The sequence below is a fragment of the Ascidia mentula genome, chromosome 8 (assembly GCF_947561715.1).
Source record: "Ascidia mentula chromosome 8, kaAscMent1.1, whole genome shotgun sequence".
NCBI classification, from domain to species: Eukaryota; Metazoa; Chordata; class Ascidiacea; order Phlebobranchia; family Ascidiidae; genus Ascidia; species Ascidia mentula.
The window spans coordinates 16,450,282-16,470,042 of record NC_138573.1 but is presented as its reverse complement, the minus strand read 5'-3'; the positions used below and the strand labels follow the sequence as shown (position 1 = coordinate 16,470,042).

At 35.0% G+C, this 19,761-nt stretch overlaps 2 protein-coding genes across 5 annotated transcripts; one reads left to right on the top strand and one right to left on the bottom strand.

Annotated features, from left to right (window-relative positions):
* Positions 1–507: 507 nt before the first annotated feature.
* LOC145911216 (uncharacterized) lies at positions 508–9,441 on the bottom strand. 3 transcript variants are annotated; one of them, XM_082998482.1, is made up of 31 exons: positions 9,312–9,441; positions 9,034–9,190; positions 8,766–8,883; positions 8,525–8,691; positions 8,310–8,415; positions 8,067–8,200; positions 7,874–8,012; positions 7,646–7,813; positions 7,475–7,584; positions 7,234–7,408; positions 6,837–7,040; positions 6,438–6,620; positions 5,957–6,128; positions 5,660–5,820; positions 5,481–5,589; positions 5,230–5,348; positions 4,889–5,021; positions 4,695–4,822; positions 4,288–4,486; positions 4,073–4,145; positions 3,918–4,008; positions 3,559–3,829; positions 3,318–3,474; positions 3,197–3,254; positions 2,836–2,986; positions 2,630–2,770; positions 2,122–2,282; positions 1,830–2,044; positions 1,445–1,559; positions 1,143–1,211; positions 508–663 (listed from the first exon to the last, which is right to left on the bottom strand). In XM_082998482.1, exons 1-31 carry the CDS (start codon positions 9,331–9,333, stop codon positions 508–510), a joined length of 4,362 nt encoding a protein of 1,453 aa, XP_082854608.1. In that variant the 5' UTR covers positions 9,334–9,441. The 3 variants fall into 3 exon arrangements, with proteins under 3 accessions (XP_082854608.1, XP_082854609.1, XP_082854610.1); XM_082998483.1 differs by lacking the exons at positions 8,766–8,883; positions 9,034–9,190; positions 9,312–9,441 and having other exon boundaries at positions 8,474–8,608; XM_082998484.1 differs by lacking the exons at positions 508–663; positions 1,143–1,211; positions 1,445–1,559; positions 1,830–2,044 and having other exon boundaries at positions 2,128–2,278.
* Positions 9,442–9,722: 281 nt separating this feature from the next.
* LOC145910574 (uncharacterized) lies at positions 9,723–16,336 on the top strand. Of its 2 annotated transcripts, XM_082997753.1 has the most exons (8): positions 9,724–9,993; positions 10,270–10,365; positions 10,700–10,780; positions 11,644–11,921; positions 12,831–12,922; positions 13,153–13,273; positions 13,637–13,738; positions 14,688–16,336. In XM_082997753.1, the coding sequence occupies exons 1-8, from the start codon at positions 9,903–9,905 to the stop codon at positions 14,787–14,789; spliced, it is 963 nt and encodes a 320-aa protein (XP_082853879.1). In that variant the 5' UTR covers positions 9,724–9,902; the 3' UTR covers positions 14,790–16,336. The 2 variants fall into 2 exon arrangements, with proteins under 2 accessions (XP_082853881.1, XP_082853879.1); XM_082997755.1 differs by lacking the exon at positions 10,700–10,780 and having other exon boundaries at positions 9,723–9,993.
* The last annotated feature ends 3,425 nt before the right edge of the window (positions 16,337–19,761 follow it).

The following is a 19,761-nucleotide window of genomic DNA, read 5'->3' as shown; positions in this document are numbered from 1 at the left end:
GGCGGTTGGGATTAGAAATAAATTGTTTCGCTTGCAACTTTTCAAGAATATTACGTAAATTTTAATAATGTATTTATGCAGACTTGTAAAAGCTGAATGCCCAAATATCAACAGCCGTTTGGCAGGCAAGATCGTCTACAAGTCACGTCAAACTACAATTATAAGTTATAATAACATCAACTATCTTTCAACTCTGTATCGCTATATCAATATTGGCGACCAGAAGGGTTTTCGTCTCAATTAACGTGTTGCCTTTTTTCATGCGTGTTAATTTACGCCAAAAGGGTTCACGAAGTAACATGTCAAAGGCGTTGCGAGAAGGCGACATTCTTAACAAGCAACGTGTTAATTGAGACGAATTGATCTGGCCATTCTTGTAGGGATTTGTTAAAGAAAACTGTGGTTCCATACTTTACAAATCTATCAAACAGCAAAACTGATAGACTTCTCTACTGTGTCTTTCAAAATGACGCATGATGGTTTGCGATTATTGTATTTCTTGTCGATTTACACTTTGCCAGTGTATTTAAAATATTTTTCAAAATCACTGTTGAGGTGTCGGAATACATCGCGAACACCAGGGGGCAGTGTGGAGCGCAGCATTGCAACACTGTATTCATCACACAGCGACATCAAGTGGTACATGGCGTTTTGAAGCGATTTCTGTTGAAGACGATAAACACGGTAACATAATAAACGAAATACATGAAACACTAAAATTGAGTTAGGGCGAGTTATTTTTTTTTTTTTAACACATTGCTACGCACTAGGTGCAGTGGTGGGATTCAGCCGGTTCGCACCGGTTTTATAGAACCGTCTCACGAAATTTTATGAGGTCAACGAACCGGTTAGCATTATTGGTTACTGTCAATGGATTATAAGACTTTTTGTAACAGAGCCGGCTGAAAAATAAGACTTTTGTGATAGAACCGGCTGACAAAAAATTGGAATCCCACCACCGACTACGTGTATGTAAAAAAAACTACACTTAAATTTGCAGTTACGTGTGGATGTTTGCAACAGTTATTTTAAAACAATTCGGTTTAAAATGATCGCAAATAAAAGTACGAATGAAGAGCCGAATAAAGATTTTGCATCCATTTCAAGAGTAAAATCGACACTTAAAAACGCGTAATCCTCACCTTCACATTTGTGTGTAGAGTATCACGTGATTCTCCAGTCACGAACTCGGCAATTGTGTAAGGAACGCACTGAACAGAAAACAAAAGCAATCTATAGAACCCCGGTTCTCACTTATGCACGTTCCTCAGGAACGCAACATTGAATTTATACGTTTCATAAAAGGCCAGCAAACGAAAAGTGGCCTTTACATGTCTAATGTAAAGAACGTTTTTAAAAACGTTTTAAAATTGTCTAAATAGGATCTACTTTATCTGGTACAGTAAGCAAAGCAGTTTAGGAAACCTCGAAAAAATATAATTACCCTTTTGAAATAAGATCCATATTCTGATGCAATAAACTGGAAGAGTCGATCTAACAGACGAGTGCATTCAAGTGACGTGTCCAGTGCTGATTCGTTGTTCAAAGTATTATCTTGCCTTACAATAAAAAGTACATGGTTTAAGGCAAACTACTAATGATATTTTGCAAGTGAAAAACATTCGTTAACAGTAAATTGCGACTTGTTAACAGTTTGTACGTAAAACAATGTAAAATCACAGCAGTTGGAACATGCAATAGACAACACTTGTTTCAATACTGAAAAGAAGAGATGAGTTTGCCATAAAACAGTCAAAAACAATGGAACGTAACAAGTGTTTGGACCCAACCACTACACAACAACTACATTAAACTTCCTGAATTCCTACCTTCCAACTATGAGAGCGAAGTTAAGCAACTTGCTACAAACTGACAGAATGAGCGGCACGAGGTTGATCGTCGCCACCTCGTGGTGAAGCAATACAGCGTTTACTGCCCGGTAGGTGGCGGAAAATAGTTGACGATGTGAGTCATTTTTTTCAGACAACTCAACCCGGGCCAACGCATGAAAGATCAATGTCACCAAACGCAAATGAATGATCGTCTAAACAAAATATACATCAAATCCTAAAGAGTTAACTAGCCAATAGGCGATTGTTATATGTTATATATGCAACTTACTGGTCCAAGATTAAGAACATTAGTAAGAGTTGAAAGAATGCACAGTTGTGTATCAACATCCCCAGGGTCAGATTGAGCCAAATTTCCCAATAGACCGACAGAAATATCAAAAGTGTCCCTCAAATAATTCACTTGCATCAGATGGAGTTCTTCAGCACTGCCTGGAAATGCAAAATTCAAATCACTGAGAAAAATTATGTAGAATCTTCATGATAACCAGAATTTATTATTATGTTAAACGTCAAGTTATTGTACAATATTATGTACAACATGTATGTTATGGTATTAATAATGACACCATTTAAAGTCACAAGAAATTACATAGAAACAAAATAACATCATAATATCATTACAGAAGGCATAAAAAAGGTTTTTGTTTTATCTTTTTGATTTGGCAAGTAAATATTTGTTACTTACAGTCAGTCATGACCAATTTTTCTGAAAATTGTTACAATATTACATTGTTTCTTTGTAAATAGGTCTGGAACATACGTCATAGTGTTTTTACCTTGGAAATCTTTCACTGTTTGAAATGCCTTTGTCTTTGAATCGAAGAGTGAAGAAATAAAATTAATAAATGACATCTGAGACATGATAGTTGACGTAGTCGGCTGCATTTGCAGAGATTTTAGGTTGTCTGCCAACCAACCTTTGGGCAAAAAAAACATTTACAGATAGCTAGACAACCATTTTATCTCACTAAATGTAACTTACATTTTATATGCATTTTAGTGTCTCCCATTTGCATGTGGATGAGAACCATTCGATTGACCACAAGATTATATAAAGGTGATGTTTTAACGAAGGACAAAGAATATAAAGACATAATTTGTTGCATTATGGCAAACCAGGATTTATCATCAGTCTGAAAAAAAATTTAGTCTCACTACAATTTTCCAACTATACCAAACCTTTTGCTTTTTTTAAATGCTGATTTAGAGTTTAACTTTTTGCTTGTAATGCCATTGTGCATTTCAAAATCTACCATTAAACAATACATTTTTTGAATAACTTAACACAGTAAATAATTAAGTATAATACGTTTAATCCAAAATACACACAAAAAACATGTTACCACAAAATTCCACTGTTGGTGCAGCTTAATTTCCAAAGAGAGCAATAAACTCTTCAAACTACAAGAGCAGAATTATGTTTCTTAAACACTTGAGACCAGCACTTAATACAAAAACACATACCCGTCAATATTATTAATGTCGTGTGTGTTTTGAATTGCATTGCACTGGAGAAGTTGATCAAGCTCACTCTTTTCTGTTCGTCCAACTTGGTTAAGTGCAAAGTTTGATAGAAGGTAGGAATAACTTCTGCTTTTCAATATCCCATGAGTTTTATGATCTGCAATAGAACATTTACAGTGTAATACAAGTGTTCCCAAATTGTCTTTATTAATAGGAAAAATTAAAAAAATAAAGTAATTACTTTGGAGAATATCCACCAGAACGTCAATTGCCAATTTAACTTTTCCATCCACCCTTTCACTTTTGTCTGCATCGCAACTTTGAAACATTGCTTTAGTCGAGTTAATTCTGTCTACTGAAACTTCCCTTACTGGATGGAAAATTGAAAATAAGTTTTCTGTGACGGGGCGACGCAGGATACCCAGATGATTCAGCACTTTTGTAGAGAGAGTGCACACAGTGATGTCAAGAAAAACTTTAACTGATTCTGGAATTTCTTCATAACTGCATACCTTTAAATCAAAATAGTTGTCACTGAATTTGGTCAACAAGAATATTTATATTTTCACCAAAAAACAGCCACCAAAAAATCTTATTTACCTTATGTACAATTTTGTTGACTGTTTCATCATGTGAAGATATGTGAACACAAGATACCAACAATCTGTTGACAATTGCTTTTACTTCTATGCTGTAACAACATTAACTTGTTAATGAATCATTCAATATGCGGGGACATGTTTTTTAGAGGTTACCAGCAGTCAACTCGCATAAGGTAATGAAGAAGTGTCTCAATTGGAATCAAGTGGAACAATTTGCTATTCGATGCTAATAATCAAACAAAAATGTTAATTAAAAACCTGTTATTAGAAAAAGAAAGTACTTGTGAGTCTGCAATTAAAGTTCTTTCATTTTCAGTGTAAACTGCAGACAATTAATTTCATGTAAAAACTTGTTATATTTTTCTTACCTATGAGGTTATCAAAGTTGGTTAAAATTAATTTGTGCACAGTTTCTGGAAAATGTTTATAATCTCCACTTGTTTGCATGGTTGATATCACGGAGAGAAGTATAACAAGAACTGATTCTTGGAGCTCAAATGGAATAGAAGGCACATAAGAAATGACTTGTATAACATCAGCCATATTTTTGACCCTGGAAACTAATTTCTGCAGAGCAACAAATAATTTAATTAATAATCTATGAAAAAAAAAACTAAATATATTTTTTTATCACAGATAAATGATTAAAAATTTAAATGGTATTCACTGCAATGCAAATTAATATTTCGAGGTTAAATGATAAATTAAAATTTGCTTTTCGAAACAATTTTTTTATAATCTTACATTTAATATATGATGTTTTAACTTTGTTTACCTTCTGTTTCTTTTTAGGGGACTCTTTGGAATGAATGTCTTGGATCAAAGCAGAAACCTCATCATTTGTAAGAGATGACTTGGAGCCATCAACTAATTGGTGTAAAAGCATCGAAACACCCTTACCAGCTAAAAAAAACAAAACAAAAAGGTGATAACACCATGAACAGAAAATAACAGATATTTCTTTCTCACATTTAAATAGACCACCAAAGTTTTGTAAGACTTTCCTGACAAGAACACAATGTAAGGACGAACACTCCAAAAATGATGGAGACTTCATGACACTTTCAACAACACCAAAAAATAAACTTTCCGAAACAGCATCCTGAAAAATAATTTTTTCTTTGATGTGGTTTGCAAACTGATTAAAATGCTGTTTGTATTACTTTCTTTTTAGTTAACAATAAAAGCAAAAAATTGGCCATATAAGTTTACCAACAGAAACAATACACAATCAAGGTTCAACATTAATATCCGTAAATTATTTTAGTTTGACGAGTATACTGCAAAAAATAGTTTATTGAATAACAAGCCTTATTTTTATCCATAGATGATAGGAAAATGTTTGCAATTGTCTCATGTGTTTCTGGAATTTGAAGCAGAATGTGAAAATTACTTTCACAAAAATCTTGTACTTTCATCCTGTGTATACCTGCAAAACATGCAACACTTAACATACAAACATACAGAGACATTTAGGACAAATCGCTTCCATTTATCTAAATGCTAAAGTTTAAAGTTTTTGAAAATATCTGGCTGTAATTTTGAATTGTTAACAACATACCAGTGGGTTGGTTGCATTCAGTTTCTAACTCTGTATTTCCATGTAAGTTCTTTAAAATATACAATACAATTCTCAGTGCTAATTCATCCACTGTCTGTTCCACATAAACCTGCACACGTAAACAAACGAAAATCATAAACATACACTTACACGAGTCAATGGCCAAGTTTTTCACAAACCGCATCTGCATCACCCTTACACTGTTGCCATGACAACAGTCGAACTACTGAGCACAACCACTGATTGTAGCTGAGTTCGGCACTTGAAGCGAGCTTGTTGCTTTCGCACAAGTTCACTATAGTTTTCCAACATGATTCAGTGCTTGAAGAATTTGATCCACCTTTATCAAGAAAACACAATTTAAAGAAGTAGCAAAATATCTCATTGCTTGCCAACTTTGGAGCACAAATTGTAAACATATGGCATATGCACCAGTTACATAAACATAAGTAGTCAAGAATCATACTCTGTGATACCTTTGATTGAATATCTTTTCAACAAATTCAGCACATTTTCATGGGCTGTTATTAAATGGATCAAAGTCAACATGATGTTTTCATTGTAATCATCAGTAACATTATCCACAAGAGACAGAACGATGTTAACTTGTTCTTGCAACAGTGTGTTCATTCGATGACTGGTTGAAATCTAAATAAACATCAAAACTGAAAGATTATTTTTGAAACAGTAGAAAAAACTTCTGATGTCAAGATTTTTAATTTTTTAATAAGTTATTTTGCCTGTTTGACTTTAAAATCATTTTAAAATGAATTATATTTTTGTTAAAAAGGGAAATGCATTAATTGCACACACCCAGTTGAAAACTCTAGATTCAAAAACTGCTAAAAACATAGATTCAAAAAACTGCTAAAAACATATGCAACTTACCTTTAAAAAACATGTACACAGAATGCAATATTAAGCATAATATATTATATATTATATATATATACATACTTGTTCCCTAATGCTGAGGACATCACACTCTTCCATAACAGAGGATAGAAGTGATGCAAGAGATGGAAGAAACAGTGCATGGGCTGGATCAAGTCTTGGTCTTTTGGAAATTCTGGTTTCTTCATGATCAGAAACTTTGTGTTTTCTTCCATTTAGTAAAGTAGCTGATGATACTTTCTGTTCCTGGGCATCATAAAAATATTGTGTTTTGATTTTTATATTTTAGACTGGCAATATGAAAATAGCTTGGGGGATTTGCGCCTATTTTCCCCTTATAAAGGAACCCACTAGTTATTTTCATGAATTCTTGTATATTTGTATTTACTTGCTTTTAAAAACCTAGGATTGCAAACCCCACAGAGCCATATGTCATTCTTTCGTATGAAAGTTTTAGCATACCTTTGCATTTGTAATTACACAAGCTCCCAAATTTAGTTGAATTTCAGACCAAATATCCAAAGCAGTATTAAAAGGGCACTGAGCGATACACTGGGACTGCAGAGCGGACTCAAATGCACTTGATACTTCGCACAGCTCACTTTCTTGTTTGGTTTTACAAACAGTCTCAATAGCTTGAATGTAGCTTTCTAACAATTGCACTGGCTGAAACAATATTAAAAACTTGTTAGTTCAACAGAAAATAATAGAATGTCTCGTGTTTGGTTAAGACTGTTTACATGTGTTTAATAGTTTATTGCATCATAATGTGCTCAGTTTTCTGATAGAGGTCTGATATTATATATTATAGGTAGAGGTCATATCCACATAAATACACAGCCAAAGACCAAAAATATACCTTTCTAATTTGTGTGAAATTATGAACCAGATCAGAGAAGAACTCCTGAAGCCAGACAGCATTTTGTTGAAACTGGTTTAATGTTTTTAAAAGTACATCCATAAGTTTTGGTTCCACAATGTGGTGGTCAATTTTGGCAATCAGGCAAACACATTTACTCCAACCCAAATTTACACTGCAAAAAAACGTTTAACATAACAACAAGTACTTTATATTGGTCCTCTTTTATATTACTTTATACCTTCTGTTATTGTTGAGTAGTTTGTCAAATAAATCAACATAGTGTTCCTTTTGTTCTTGTGCTGATTTAGGATCAACAGTTGGTTGGTAAAGATTTTGCTGGACATTATGCTGCAAAAGTGTACTTACTATTACTTTTAACAACAAGCAGCTAGGACAAGTTTTTGCAAACCTCTATAAGCTTAGAAAATGTCATGTGTGATTTGGAATCATGAAAAATATCTTCATTTTCAAAGCATGACACAACTTTGCAGTAAAATCTAAATTTCAAACTTCTACTACCTCTGTGAAACGATGAAAGCAGCAAGCCATAAATAATAGCAATCCACTCAGTTTGGTTCTGTTAACATGAAGGGTATTCCGTAAACAACTGCCTGTGATGTAAATTTTTAAACTGTACCTTGTCATTTCTTATGCCCTCTCGAATTTTTTCCCACAACTGATCAACCACTTTTTCTGATTTTACTTCTGTGGTTGTACTGTGTTGTGTCACAGTTCCACAGACATTGAAAAACTTTTCAAATACATCCAAGTTTTTTCTTTGAAAAATATATATAATGCTAGATTCAACCATTTCGAATGTTAAAAATTACCTTGAAAAAAGCAAGTCCTTCGTAATGGACTTAAGTAAGTCAAGCAAATAGAAACCAGGTATTTTTTTGATTGACCACTTAGTAAGAAGTTTGATACAAGGAATAAACAGTTGTTCAAGAAACACAGAAAGAGCCTGGCAACAAAAAAAAAATGGTCAAGGCAGGTCATGATTTGCTTTGGCCAGTTCAATATTGATTACACATTCAGATTATATAATGTCATCGAATCAATAATGTTCAAACCTTTTTAGGGTTGTTATGGCGACTGAACTTTTCTTTGACTTTCATCAAATTCATTTCCACAAATTCATCGACTAGTTTTGTTGTTTTATCGTCGCATACATCAATTCTAAACAAAGCTTTCGTAAATTTCGTTACCTATTGTTACATATGTTGCAGATTCTTACTTTAAAACAATTTAAAACAAGAAGACAAGAACCAAATTTCAAGAAAATTACTTGTAAATAGCTGTCAACCACAGTGCAGAAAACTGCAAAAAAGTAGCAAACTTCTTGTTCAAATCTGAAGAAATTCGATCATTGTTTATTAGGGTGGACCCAATTTTTAAAAGAGTTAAAGTCTGGTTATTAAAGTTTTCCAGTCTGTTTACTTCTTCCAGGTATACCTTGAGGCAAGAAACATTCGTTATCATAAAACATGTTTTTACTTTCAAAATGCAATATCCAATGGTGTCTTTACTTTAACAAGCGTTGATTTGATAATAATGTCTTGGGGTTGATCAGTTAAAAATTGCTGTAACTGATAACTTCTTAATACTTCATCCAATGTTTTCCATGCCATGTCAATATCTGGGTCACTGTAAAAACATGTTACAGTAAATTGCTTCAGATTTCTTTCAACATATGTTGGACAAACAAACATTCTTCCACATATCAATGCATTAGAAAATAGTTTTTGTGTTTAAGCGTGATAAAAAAAACCTCAATCTGAATTTAAGTGTAAATACCTGTGGTTGTGTGGAAGTGATGTAAGAACTGTGGTGAGCCAATTAATAATGGATTGCTCTTTCCTAGGGATCCCATCGTCTTTAAGCCACAAGATACGGGAAAGTTTGATTCGATCTTTTAGAATAACATCTTCCGAATTCAACAAATGAAAAGAGCCTGTATACGATCAAAACAATGTAAAATTGTATACGACGGAATACGTAAAAAATAGTACTTGTGCACGCAACGCATACGTATGCAGTTATTGGTAGTACGCCAGAAACGGACATTACATTACCTTTAGGCAAATGTACGTCCATTCGGTGTGTCTTTTACTATGTCTTTTGTGCAATACACCCAGAAGAAACAACGAATGAATATCATTCGGTTTACGAGACGTGAACACGTGCTGCATTTGTTTTGGAAATTCGTCATAAGAAAGTACATGAAGCATGACGCAATTTTTATATTGGTGCAGTAAAAATAAATCTACAATCGAATTTGTCAACACAAAGTTATCCACTAAAAATTTTTGAAACCTTTTAGTCCATAAAAATAATTGTAATGTTTTCAGAAACAGATTATACTCTTCATATAAGTCACTTGACAGCTCCGGATTAATAATTTGTTTGTTTATTTGAAGAACAATCGCGCAAAGAACGCCAAGAGCATCTATGCTATAGTTAACAAAGGTTTTTTTTGCCGGCAAAGATTAGCATTTTTGTGTAATTTTAAATTTGAACAAATATTTTCTGCAGGCTTTAAAGTTGCAGGAATCTGTGTGGGGATTATCAATAATACAAACAGACTGTGCCCGAAAGCGTTTGTTGAAATTAAGAAACGGACGTAGTTAGGTTTAATTTAACATTGTGATCAACCAACAGTGAAAATGTCGTATTACAGCCGAAACATCAATTTAAACGATGAAGAAAGGCCCAGGTCAAACCGACGAACCAGAGGTTCAAGATCAAGAGAAATTGGTAAAACATCTAAAATGTCATAAGTCATAACTATATTTTTTCTCCGAAAAGGTCATATTTTTCTCTATATATTATTAGTCTTTCATTTTATAGTTGCTTAAATCAAGGGTACTTAAAATCTAATTAATGTTGTATCTGGATTGTGTATATATATTGCTTCAACGACTTTTTTTTGAAATGCAATAGCATTCATCTGCAATTGTGCAACATCATATAAGTGTTCCTTAAACTAAACAACTGAAAAATTTATTTGCATTTAAAAACATGTTTTTGTAGATACAGATGTCAATGCAAACAACAATAACAGTGTACCTGACAATGATTCAAAATCTGTTCCAACTTTGGAAGTTCAAAAACCGAGAAGGCCTTCAGGTTTATTTTGAACTGAAAGCACTTATGTAAAATAATGCTAATGACATTTTAACTGATTCAGTCAGTTACTGAAAAGTTTTAGTATGTGCATGAAAATTTCATTGTGTAATTGCCATCAATATTATGATTTGTTATGTTGAGTAAGTTAACCATACATTTGTGCTGTTGCTTTTAACTGTGAAAACTGCTTTAACAACAGGCTCATTGTAAAACAACTGCTTGTATTGATTGTTTATTATTTGAATGTGATGCTATTGTTAAATGGATAGTTCAACGTAATTGCACTGGCCTTGCATGTGTGTGATTGAATGCTTGTAATTATGGCACTTTACAGGAAGCAAAAGTCCTGCACCGCGTCGCAAATCAACCCTGATTGAAACAATGGCTGCAAATTTTGAGCGCAAAAACGCTACTGGTATGTGTAACACAGACTTTATTCAGATTGCCTAACCTTGTGAAATATTTTTCACCCTTAACCCATTTTTGGCAAAACACACACACATATATATATATATACATACCATTATTGGGTAAGGTGTGTTGTTCTAAAATCTAAACAATAGAACTTATGTGACACATATAGGCATAAGATTTATGGTACTTAATTAGCAGTAATAGGTAATTAACAACCCATATACCTTCACTGCCATTTAGAGTGCTTAGGGCCATTGTCATATTACTTCATATCTGTAAACAACAACAAGGAGAAACCATGTTGACATGCACTGACAGCTTTTATTTTGTGACACACTTAATTACCCCCATTGCACAGTGTGACAATGTATCAAGTATGGTTTGATGTCTGTCACATCATTTCATGTTTGTTTTTTGTGTTTTTTCGTTCCTGTGTGAGGCAGAGTAAGGCATAGAAGATAGGATGTTATTGTTTAAGCAACAAACAAATAGTAAATTTTAAAACAAAATTGTAAGAAATTAATGTGTTTGAGGTTTACATGTTTTTGAAGTAAGGTTTGTTGGTTTTCGCTATTGTGAGGTATTGAATTGAAATTTAATCTCTCGTGGAACAAAGCAATTGTAGGGATGTCGCAAACCCAGCTGTCAGGTAAATTATTTACCATACCTAGAACTTAATGTTATGCAGCAAAGCACAATATATTGGAACTTGCTTTCATGAAAATGATGAATTAGATCATTTCGCAAATTAATACTATATATTGAAATTATTTTAAAAGTCACAAGAGGCTGGCTGGGCAAACATTGTGATCAAAATCACCATAAAAATTCTTTTCAGTTTTGTCTTATTGTGTTACATTTCAGAGAAAGTAACCTCTGGCTCAAGGACGATACAAAACGGTGACATTAAAAGCAACCACGCCCCAGCCACACCCACCCAAACCCTCCAGGTACCGGGGGCGGAAGATGTCGAGGACAGCCCCACATCCCCACAAAAGAAAGTGGGGCCGAGTGCAAGGAGAGGCAAGCAACAACGTGAAAAAAGAATGTTACGTCAAAAGCGGAGAAGCACTGGTGTGGTGAACTTGAAAGACGTGGATAATGAGGGAGAAAATAAAGCAGAGAAACCAGCAGAAAAAAATGTAAGGTTTTTAACATCTTGTTATATTTCACTGCGGCTAAATACAGGGGAAAACCTGTACTACCTTCGTTTGCAAGTGTTTAAAAATATCTACAAAGCCAGTTACCACAAACCTCTTATGTCATGTACAATACATACATGACATATATACCACATTATTTGATGTGACCAGATTTCATAAATAGAGATTATCCTTTTTCTCAAGAAGAAATATTGTTTTTTCAAAACAGAAACAATGAAGTGCTAAAAATGTTTCACAAATATGTTTTGCTTTATTTAACCACTTGAAAGTTGGACTTAAACACTCGTGGTTTGGCAATATGCTTGAGTGACGCTCGTAGGGTTCATATCTTGTTGCTCAACATAAAGACCATGTAAACATAGATTCCAACATTTAGCAAGAATTCTGGCCGTGGTTTTGGTTCAGTGGAAACAAAACAACTAACTTGCATTTTTCTCATTACTGATTTGCCCGTATAATGCTTGCAAGGTTGCAAGGTAAATGCCTGTTTTGCTTGGTGGGTTGTTCAAAAAAACGCCAATATTAGGGTGCTGTTGATGAGATACCATTATGTATATACTCAGAGTTGTAATATAGCATGATATGTGCTTGTATTAGACATTTTTATCTATTATATGTCACTTGGACTTTTGCCCAATAGTGGTGGACAATCAATGTCCCTTTTTAATGAACAAAAATATGGCTGAAACCAGCAAGATTGCAATTTAAATTTCCTGATGAACATTAAGCAATTGTTGTATTAAAGTGGTTTGGTAGATAAGCCCATGTAGACATGTGGCTGGCTTTTCTATGGGCAGAGCAAACAGTTTCAAGTGCTTGATAAAGGCTTGGACATGTTTGCGACTGCTAAATAGCCCACATTAGTACATGTTTGCGTTGAATGAACAGGGCAACGATGAGACAGATTTACAGAAGGAAACTGAGTTGAACACACAGAACAATGAGTTGTCACCAGTCCAAGGTTCCTGCTCCGTTGCCAGGTAACCACAAAGTGATTAAGTTGAATTTGACCAGAATGCTAACTATTAATTGCACTGTTGGCAAATATGTGTCACATCACAATATGGCAAATATCTTAAATTAGTTCCAATTTAAATAAAAAACACTGACATTTTCATAACTTTATCCTTAACAAATATATGTATATATATTAAGTTTCTGGATGAGTTGTCATGGTTTAAAGTAATCATCTTTACACGTTTGCACATAGGGTGACAGTCAAGCAAACTGAGAGTTACATAAGCACGGAAACAAACGGTTCATGCGAAACCACACCTGTCACCATTCCACATCTCAGCTCCTCAAGAAGGCACAACAGCAGATTTAAAGAGGCAAGTTTCATTTTATATTCAGTTTCAGTGTACATGTACATATGTTATGTATATACTAGTAACTAACTGATAACCTCACTAAAACCTGTGTTGGTTGTTTTTAAAGTTATAACATCCAATCTGATATCTGTAAAGGTGATATGTGGCTTTTTTGGTGGTTTTGGGCGATGGTGTGTATATACCTCAAGGTTGATATTTATCAATTATAAATAAAATGCTTGATTTAACAAAACAAGGACTTGCTTAATAGCTGTACAGGGATCTGGCCCTTGGTTAGGCATCGATTTTTCACAATAAAATCTGCTGACGTTGAATCAAGGCTTGTAGTCTTATTATATTTAATAAACCAATATTTTTTTGTAGAACACCAAGAACAATTCAGAAGTGGAAGAATTACGCCTGAAATTGGAACTTGCTGAAACCACAATATCAAAACTTCATCAAGAGCTAAAACATATGGATGAGGTAAACAGTGATGTAAAGCAGTAAACAAATTCATTAAAAATGAGCATTTAAACCACTTCGAGCAACTGGAAAATGTAATTAAGATGACAGAAATCATCTTATGTTTCGTGGTACAGACCGCCCTGTCTTTCTTGTCAAATATCTAAAGTTAGTCACAAAGAGTTGCAAACGATATGCATCATTTCCGGATTTTTTTTTAAAGTTTTTTGAATTTGGTAATGTATGTTGTAGTGGATTAACGGTTTGCGTCCGCCATTTCCTAATTACAAACCTTACCGACATATGAATTTTACTAAGCTGGCCGATATGTAAGTATAGTCATTAAAATCCAAGCTGCAGATTTGGTGCTTGAGGTAACAGTGCTTGTTGTTGCCTCCCTCTCTTTTCTGGTGGTTAACCGACAAGAATGTGTCTATCATAACTTTCCTTTTGTATAACACCAGATAAGAGGGCCACTTTCAAAGGCTTTTGCTGGTAATAACTGGTTTTAGCATGCCAATCCATTCCATCCAAACACACCAAACACCATGTTTTTACTTTTGCTTTGAAAAAAAAAATGGAAATTATGTTTCAAAGGTTATAATTATCTTGCTGACACTAAATGACCAAAAATATTCACAACAAACTGTAAAGAAAATTTATTAAGAATTTGGTGAGAAAAGAACAATAATTTTACCTTTGAAGTTCAACTTACCAATATCAAATGTCACGGTAGATGATCAACTGCTTCGAATTTGCAGACAAAAATATATTTTCTAACAAGCATTAGTTGACTTATCATCATATTCATCAAATGATAAGATCAAATATTACCCACATCCTATTCCCCGTGTAAATAGCAAGTACAAATATATATATATAAACTTGCTCTGTAAGCTTGGATACCAAAATGCAATTTAATATGGTGTGTTAAAGATTTACTCATTGAAAGAATTTCTATTGGATATAGGACTTGCATGCTCTTGAAGAAGAAAATCATCGACTGAAACAAGACAATAAAATGTTGGAAGATGAAAACACAACGATGTTGAGGTTGATTCGTCGTTCCTGAAGTTGAGATTTTTCTTGGAGATCTTTACATCCTGCCTGTTGTTCTGTGCCTTCTCCACCAACTACATGTTCCAGGTTTCACATGCAGTGATTTTTAGCTTTGTGGCAGAAACCACAGGTTTAAGCTCAAGAACAAGCCAGGTTTCCAGAGTATTACACAGTTGTTGACATGGGAGCTGCATGCAAAGTGTCATATGTAATAAAGAACAAAGTTATAACATTAACAAAAGTATTTTACTTTATTGAAGTCTTCCAATAACTGTAACAGTGTTTAATTCGCAAGTATAACTTTCAAAAGAACCAGCATTATGAATAAAATGCAATTATATATGTGTTTCGACCAAGCATGTAAATCTTTACTGCCCTTTACCATGTCATGACATTTTACGGTGCTTCATGCTGTGCATAGTCAAATTGATGAAACTGTTTGCATCAAGCTTTTATTGGTCTGCACTTTTTCGCCAGCCAGCTGAATGAAAATCGCAAACATGAACGAGAACTTTTTTGTTTCCAGAAAATCTTTCAAATTAAATTACAGAATAAGTTTATGCCCCTGTATGCAGGCAAATTTTATTATGTTTTATTGTTTAAAAGATAGCCGATACTTTTAAATGTGTTCATATATTTCTTTTCAATCAAATCATCGTCTCTTCTTATTACACATTGTGCACCGATAATTTGTTTTTCTATAAAGTTTCAGCAATATCGTAGGTGGATTTTTGCACTAACTCACGACTCAAATTGTGCTGTCTTGTCTTGCATTGTGCCTTGTGTTGTGTGTTTTGTACATGGCGTCCATCCAATTTGTTTTTTAAGGTACAAGTTAATTTTATAACCCTGTTGCAACTAACCGATTTTTTTATGAAGACTAACATGTGTTTTTGTTACGTTTCAGTGTGTGTATTTTCTCGCTGCTTAAAGTCAACCAAATAATGCTAAATGACTTGGTGCTGTAATTGCCTACATCTGTTACCAAACAGACCTTAAACCATCCATTAATGGTGCAATTTGAATTAATAGTGTCATCATATTGCAGTTGGTGCCTTCTCAAATCTTTCAGCTACTTTCATTGTATGTGCGAATAAAACATAAACAGTATTAATCTCTAGCGGCATGTTGTGCATACATTTTGGCCGCTTCGTTGCCACCAGGGGTGCTATGTGTCAGTATTTGTGTTTCAACGTTAAATTTCGCCGAATTTTGCTGCTTTGGTTTTAATTTGTGACCAGGATTGGATTAATTTCGAGGATTTTAATGTGTATTGTTTTTCCAAAAAAGACATTTAAACCGCGGCCTAAAAAAGCTACGCACGCAGGTTTGCGCTTTTGCATGTATTTTCCAGTATTGACCAAAACATATATGGTGTTGAACGTTGGATTTTCATGTGAGCAACAACATACGGGAAATTGACTTTACTTTACGTCATCCGGCCCAAGTTTCATTACTTATCCCGCCAAAAGCAGTCATTGCGATTTCGTTATATATTTACCTTTCCTTGTGTGATTTAACCTGTGACGTGTGACGCGGCGAAATACAAACACTAAAGTTGGGTGTTTTGTTTTGTTCCAATTGAGTTAGTGTAAAAAAATTAAAACGCGTGACTTGTAGCGAAAAGAGTGTACGTGCGTAAGAGCACGATAACTAGAAATACTAGACTGATAGAGCGAGTAACTACATTGATATTTCTAGTTAGGTATCAGAGTCTAGTTGGGTGGCAGAGTGTAGTGCGAACGGGTTAACAAGTTACGTTGATCAAAGGTCTGTCGTTGAGTCGAGTGACAGAAGACTGTGCGAGTTCTGCAGGAAAGCCTAACTCCGTCTGCAGCCTTTGGTCCGTCTGTGTTCCAAATGTGTGAAGAATTAAATTAGAAAACGTGCGTGTAGTGCTACAGTATCATATATATTTGATTTTAAACACGTGCTCGAATTTTTTTGCATTTGGTAAAGTTAGCTTGGCCCACAAAATCACAATTATGTTACAGTTCCATACGTTCAAAACATTGCACTCATACCCATCGGTTTCCCAAACATTTAATACAATCAATCACAGCAAAGGTCGACAGGGTTCGATTTTTCCATTTGTTTTCACCTGCAGATTTGGACAGCAGCATCTGGTCGCATCCGCCTTGCATGGGCGCCGCGTTTTTCAAGCTATTTTTTTAAGGGGTCGAATCGGTTTACACTGGCCACCGCGGCGAAGAAAACAATTGTTTTTGTCTTCGCAAAACAGCTGGACTGCACAATGGGTGCGGTGACAGGTTCGTTAACTAAGTTGATTTGGATAATGGATTGCTTTGTGACCGCACATAACACTTACAAGGGTTAAAGCACCCTGGTGGTGCCATGCAGTAGTTAAAACAACCTGATGAAGCGTGCTCAGCTCGGTCAGGCGTTATTTTGTGCAAGTAGTGGTGCGTTAATAAACAATTTACCCAAATTAAATTAAACTACAAATAATTTTGCCTTTTCCAACATTTCGTGAAGTTAATTTGTTTCCAATATTAAATTTTAAAAACTATGATGTGATAGCTTCAAACAGCCTACTTTTATTTTCTCGAATCACTCGTACAAAATTCAATAATAAGATATATTTAGTTTGCGCGACGTGCTGAATTTTTAATGACGTTGAAACGTTTGAGTGGTAGAGCTCATCGCTTGTACTACTTAAAGGCGCCAAACAAAATGCAAAGTTGGTTGTGAGGCAACGTGCAAGACATAGATTTGCCGTTTCTGTAAGTTTTCAGAACAGGTATTCACCGAAATATTTTTAACAAACATCAGTTTTGCATAACGCTTTAAATGTGTAGGTTAGTTTGCAGAAGAACGTTTTAATGGTTTGCGAAGAAGAGCGTGTTGCCATCGGAAACGATAAGATAGCTATTTTATAACTGTAAATTAATGACCGTATGCTTTAAAGAAATACAAATCCGGATTTTTTCCTAAACACTCGTGATTCCACGTGCCGTAGTTGAGACATAGAAAAAGTTGCCTCCACCAAACAGTGGTAAGCTGATAATGAAGCGTTAAAGAACAATGTAATACCACAAGGCATCCAGTAAACCTGCTGTTCGAGAACTTTGCACTTGACTTCAACTGTTGATATTGGATGACACCTTTCGAGACCTGTTATCTGTTTATCTATTTGAGTTACACTTTTTCTCTCAAGCAAGTCAGCGTTAACAGATGACTAACGGAGAATCGCGCACTATTCGCTCTGAGACGTTCAATTGTCCGCACTTGCTTTATCCCAAAAATATGTGTGAACGTCAAAGCGCATAGTTTTGTGTACACGTGGACAAAAACCAGTTTCGCGCTGATTGGCCAAAAAAGAGTGTTGGCGGGGGCGGGGCGCACAGTTGTGGTTGTACTTCGCTCCGACAAGGTTTGTAGTTGACTGACTGGTAAGCTATTTCGCGATATTATAAATATTAATGACCGTGGAGGTAGAAAACAAGGTTAAAAGTGACGCAAATCATCTACGTTAAAGCTCTGTGACGTAGAAGCATATTCGTATTACATGTTGCGCAGCATGCTTTGTTATTGATTTACTATAAAGCTTGGCACAACATAATTACGTAAATGAGTGTTTTTGATTGCCAGCACAGGCTTTTCAAATTACGTGGGCATAACTGGCAATCTAAGGTAATACGGTTTTAATACAATGTACAAAGATCAATGATCCGTATATAACCGTAACAATCGCGCAGCGTTGCCTTGATATATAAAAACGTTAATTATGGTTGATGAAATTGTGATAAATAGTTAATGTGTGTTTGCCTATTGCGTTATGGGAATACGTATCGATGTATGACCAATATAGGTGCAATCAAACCATAGTGGTGTTCGGTGTGACAATTTCCAGTATGTGGAAATGTAAATTAATCAGAAGCAAAATGTCAGTTTGAAGGCATGGGTGATGGTTTCAAAGTGCTTTGGCTGTAACGTACGACATAAAGCATATAACATTGATGTTGTTGCAATGACCCTTGTCGTTGTAGTGGGCTGTTTTGAATACACTCAAGGTACTTTAAACTGGTCCTGTTTTGATTGGCATCACATCCGTCTCTTTTTCAGGCGGCGGTTTATGTTGCATCACAGCTTGCTATTTTTATCAATTCAATTTCTTCATTTGTAGCACCTGCGGATGAAGCGAGATCAAGTTCGTGCTAATAAAGTCGGTTACTAGTCAGTCTCTTACAAAAGCAGTGCATCAGAAAGCATAATAGACCTATTTTTATCAAGAAATTCGCTATAATACTCAACGAGAAATTTATCGGGAAAGAAGGGAATTAGAAAAAGGGCGACCACGAGGAGTGTTTCCCGCCAGCACGAATTACATCCGTTCATTCGTCACGGGGGTTTGATGGCAAACGCTCATAGTGGATTCGACTGTTTGTTATGGTAAGAATTAGTACGTCACCACAAAGCTATAGTCGTGAAACGGTATTTGACTGCAAATTGTGAAGGTTGCTTTGCAAAACATTATGTTCAGACGTGTGACTTCCTTGTTCACAATTTGTCGGGTTGCGAAACAATTACGATACTCGCGTATACTGCGGTAGAACGCATTTAGAAAGGCGGCGATCTGTATATCGTTATAAGCTCCTTTGTAAAGCTGGCGTTTCGCCTTGTTAGGGACTTACGATGAAAATGCAGCAGTTGGAATTTCAACCAATGGTTTCTACCACGCGATGAGATACGCGCTGTGGTGTGGGCATGCGCGAGCTGTGTAGTCTAGGCAGGAAGAAATCCATTTCCATAACCGGTTGATGATTGTGTTGTTTTGATTGTTTGGGATTCTATTTTAAGAGTTCATTATTATCGTTTACTAATTATTACTTTATTACACGTACTCCTACATTCGTCGCGAATTCATCGCATATTCTGGGCAAGCAAATAGGATTCGACTACATTATACTTCGTATATGTAAGACATCTGTTCATAATGACGTCAGCACTAAGCAAAGTAAAAA

Excerpts from the sequence above, each read along its gene's own strand:
- LOC145911216 (XM_082998482.1), bottom strand. The coding sequence starts at position 9,333 with ATGGACGTACATTTGCCTAAAG. Across the intron at positions 5,349-5,480 it reads TGAATGCAACCAACCCACTG|GTATACACAGGATGAAAGTA; the intron begins GTATGTTGTTAA and ends CATGTTTTGCAG. Across the intron at positions 4,009-4,072 it reads CTTATGCGAGTTGACTGCTG|CATAGAAGTAAAAGCAATTG; the intron begins GTAACCTCTAAA and ends ATGTTGTTACAG.
- LOC145910574 (XM_082997753.1), top strand. The coding sequence starts at position 9,903 with ATGTCGTATTACAGCCGAAACATCAATTTAAACGATGAAGAAAGGCCC. Across the intron at positions 9,994-10,269 it reads TTCAAGATCAAGAGAAATTG|ATACAGATGTCAATGCAAAC; the intron begins GTAAAACATCTA and ends ATGTTTTTGTAG. Across the intron at positions 12,923-13,152 it reads GGTTCCTGCTCCGTTGCCAG|GGTGACAGTCAAGCAAACTG; the intron begins GTAACCACAAAG and ends GTTTGCACATAG.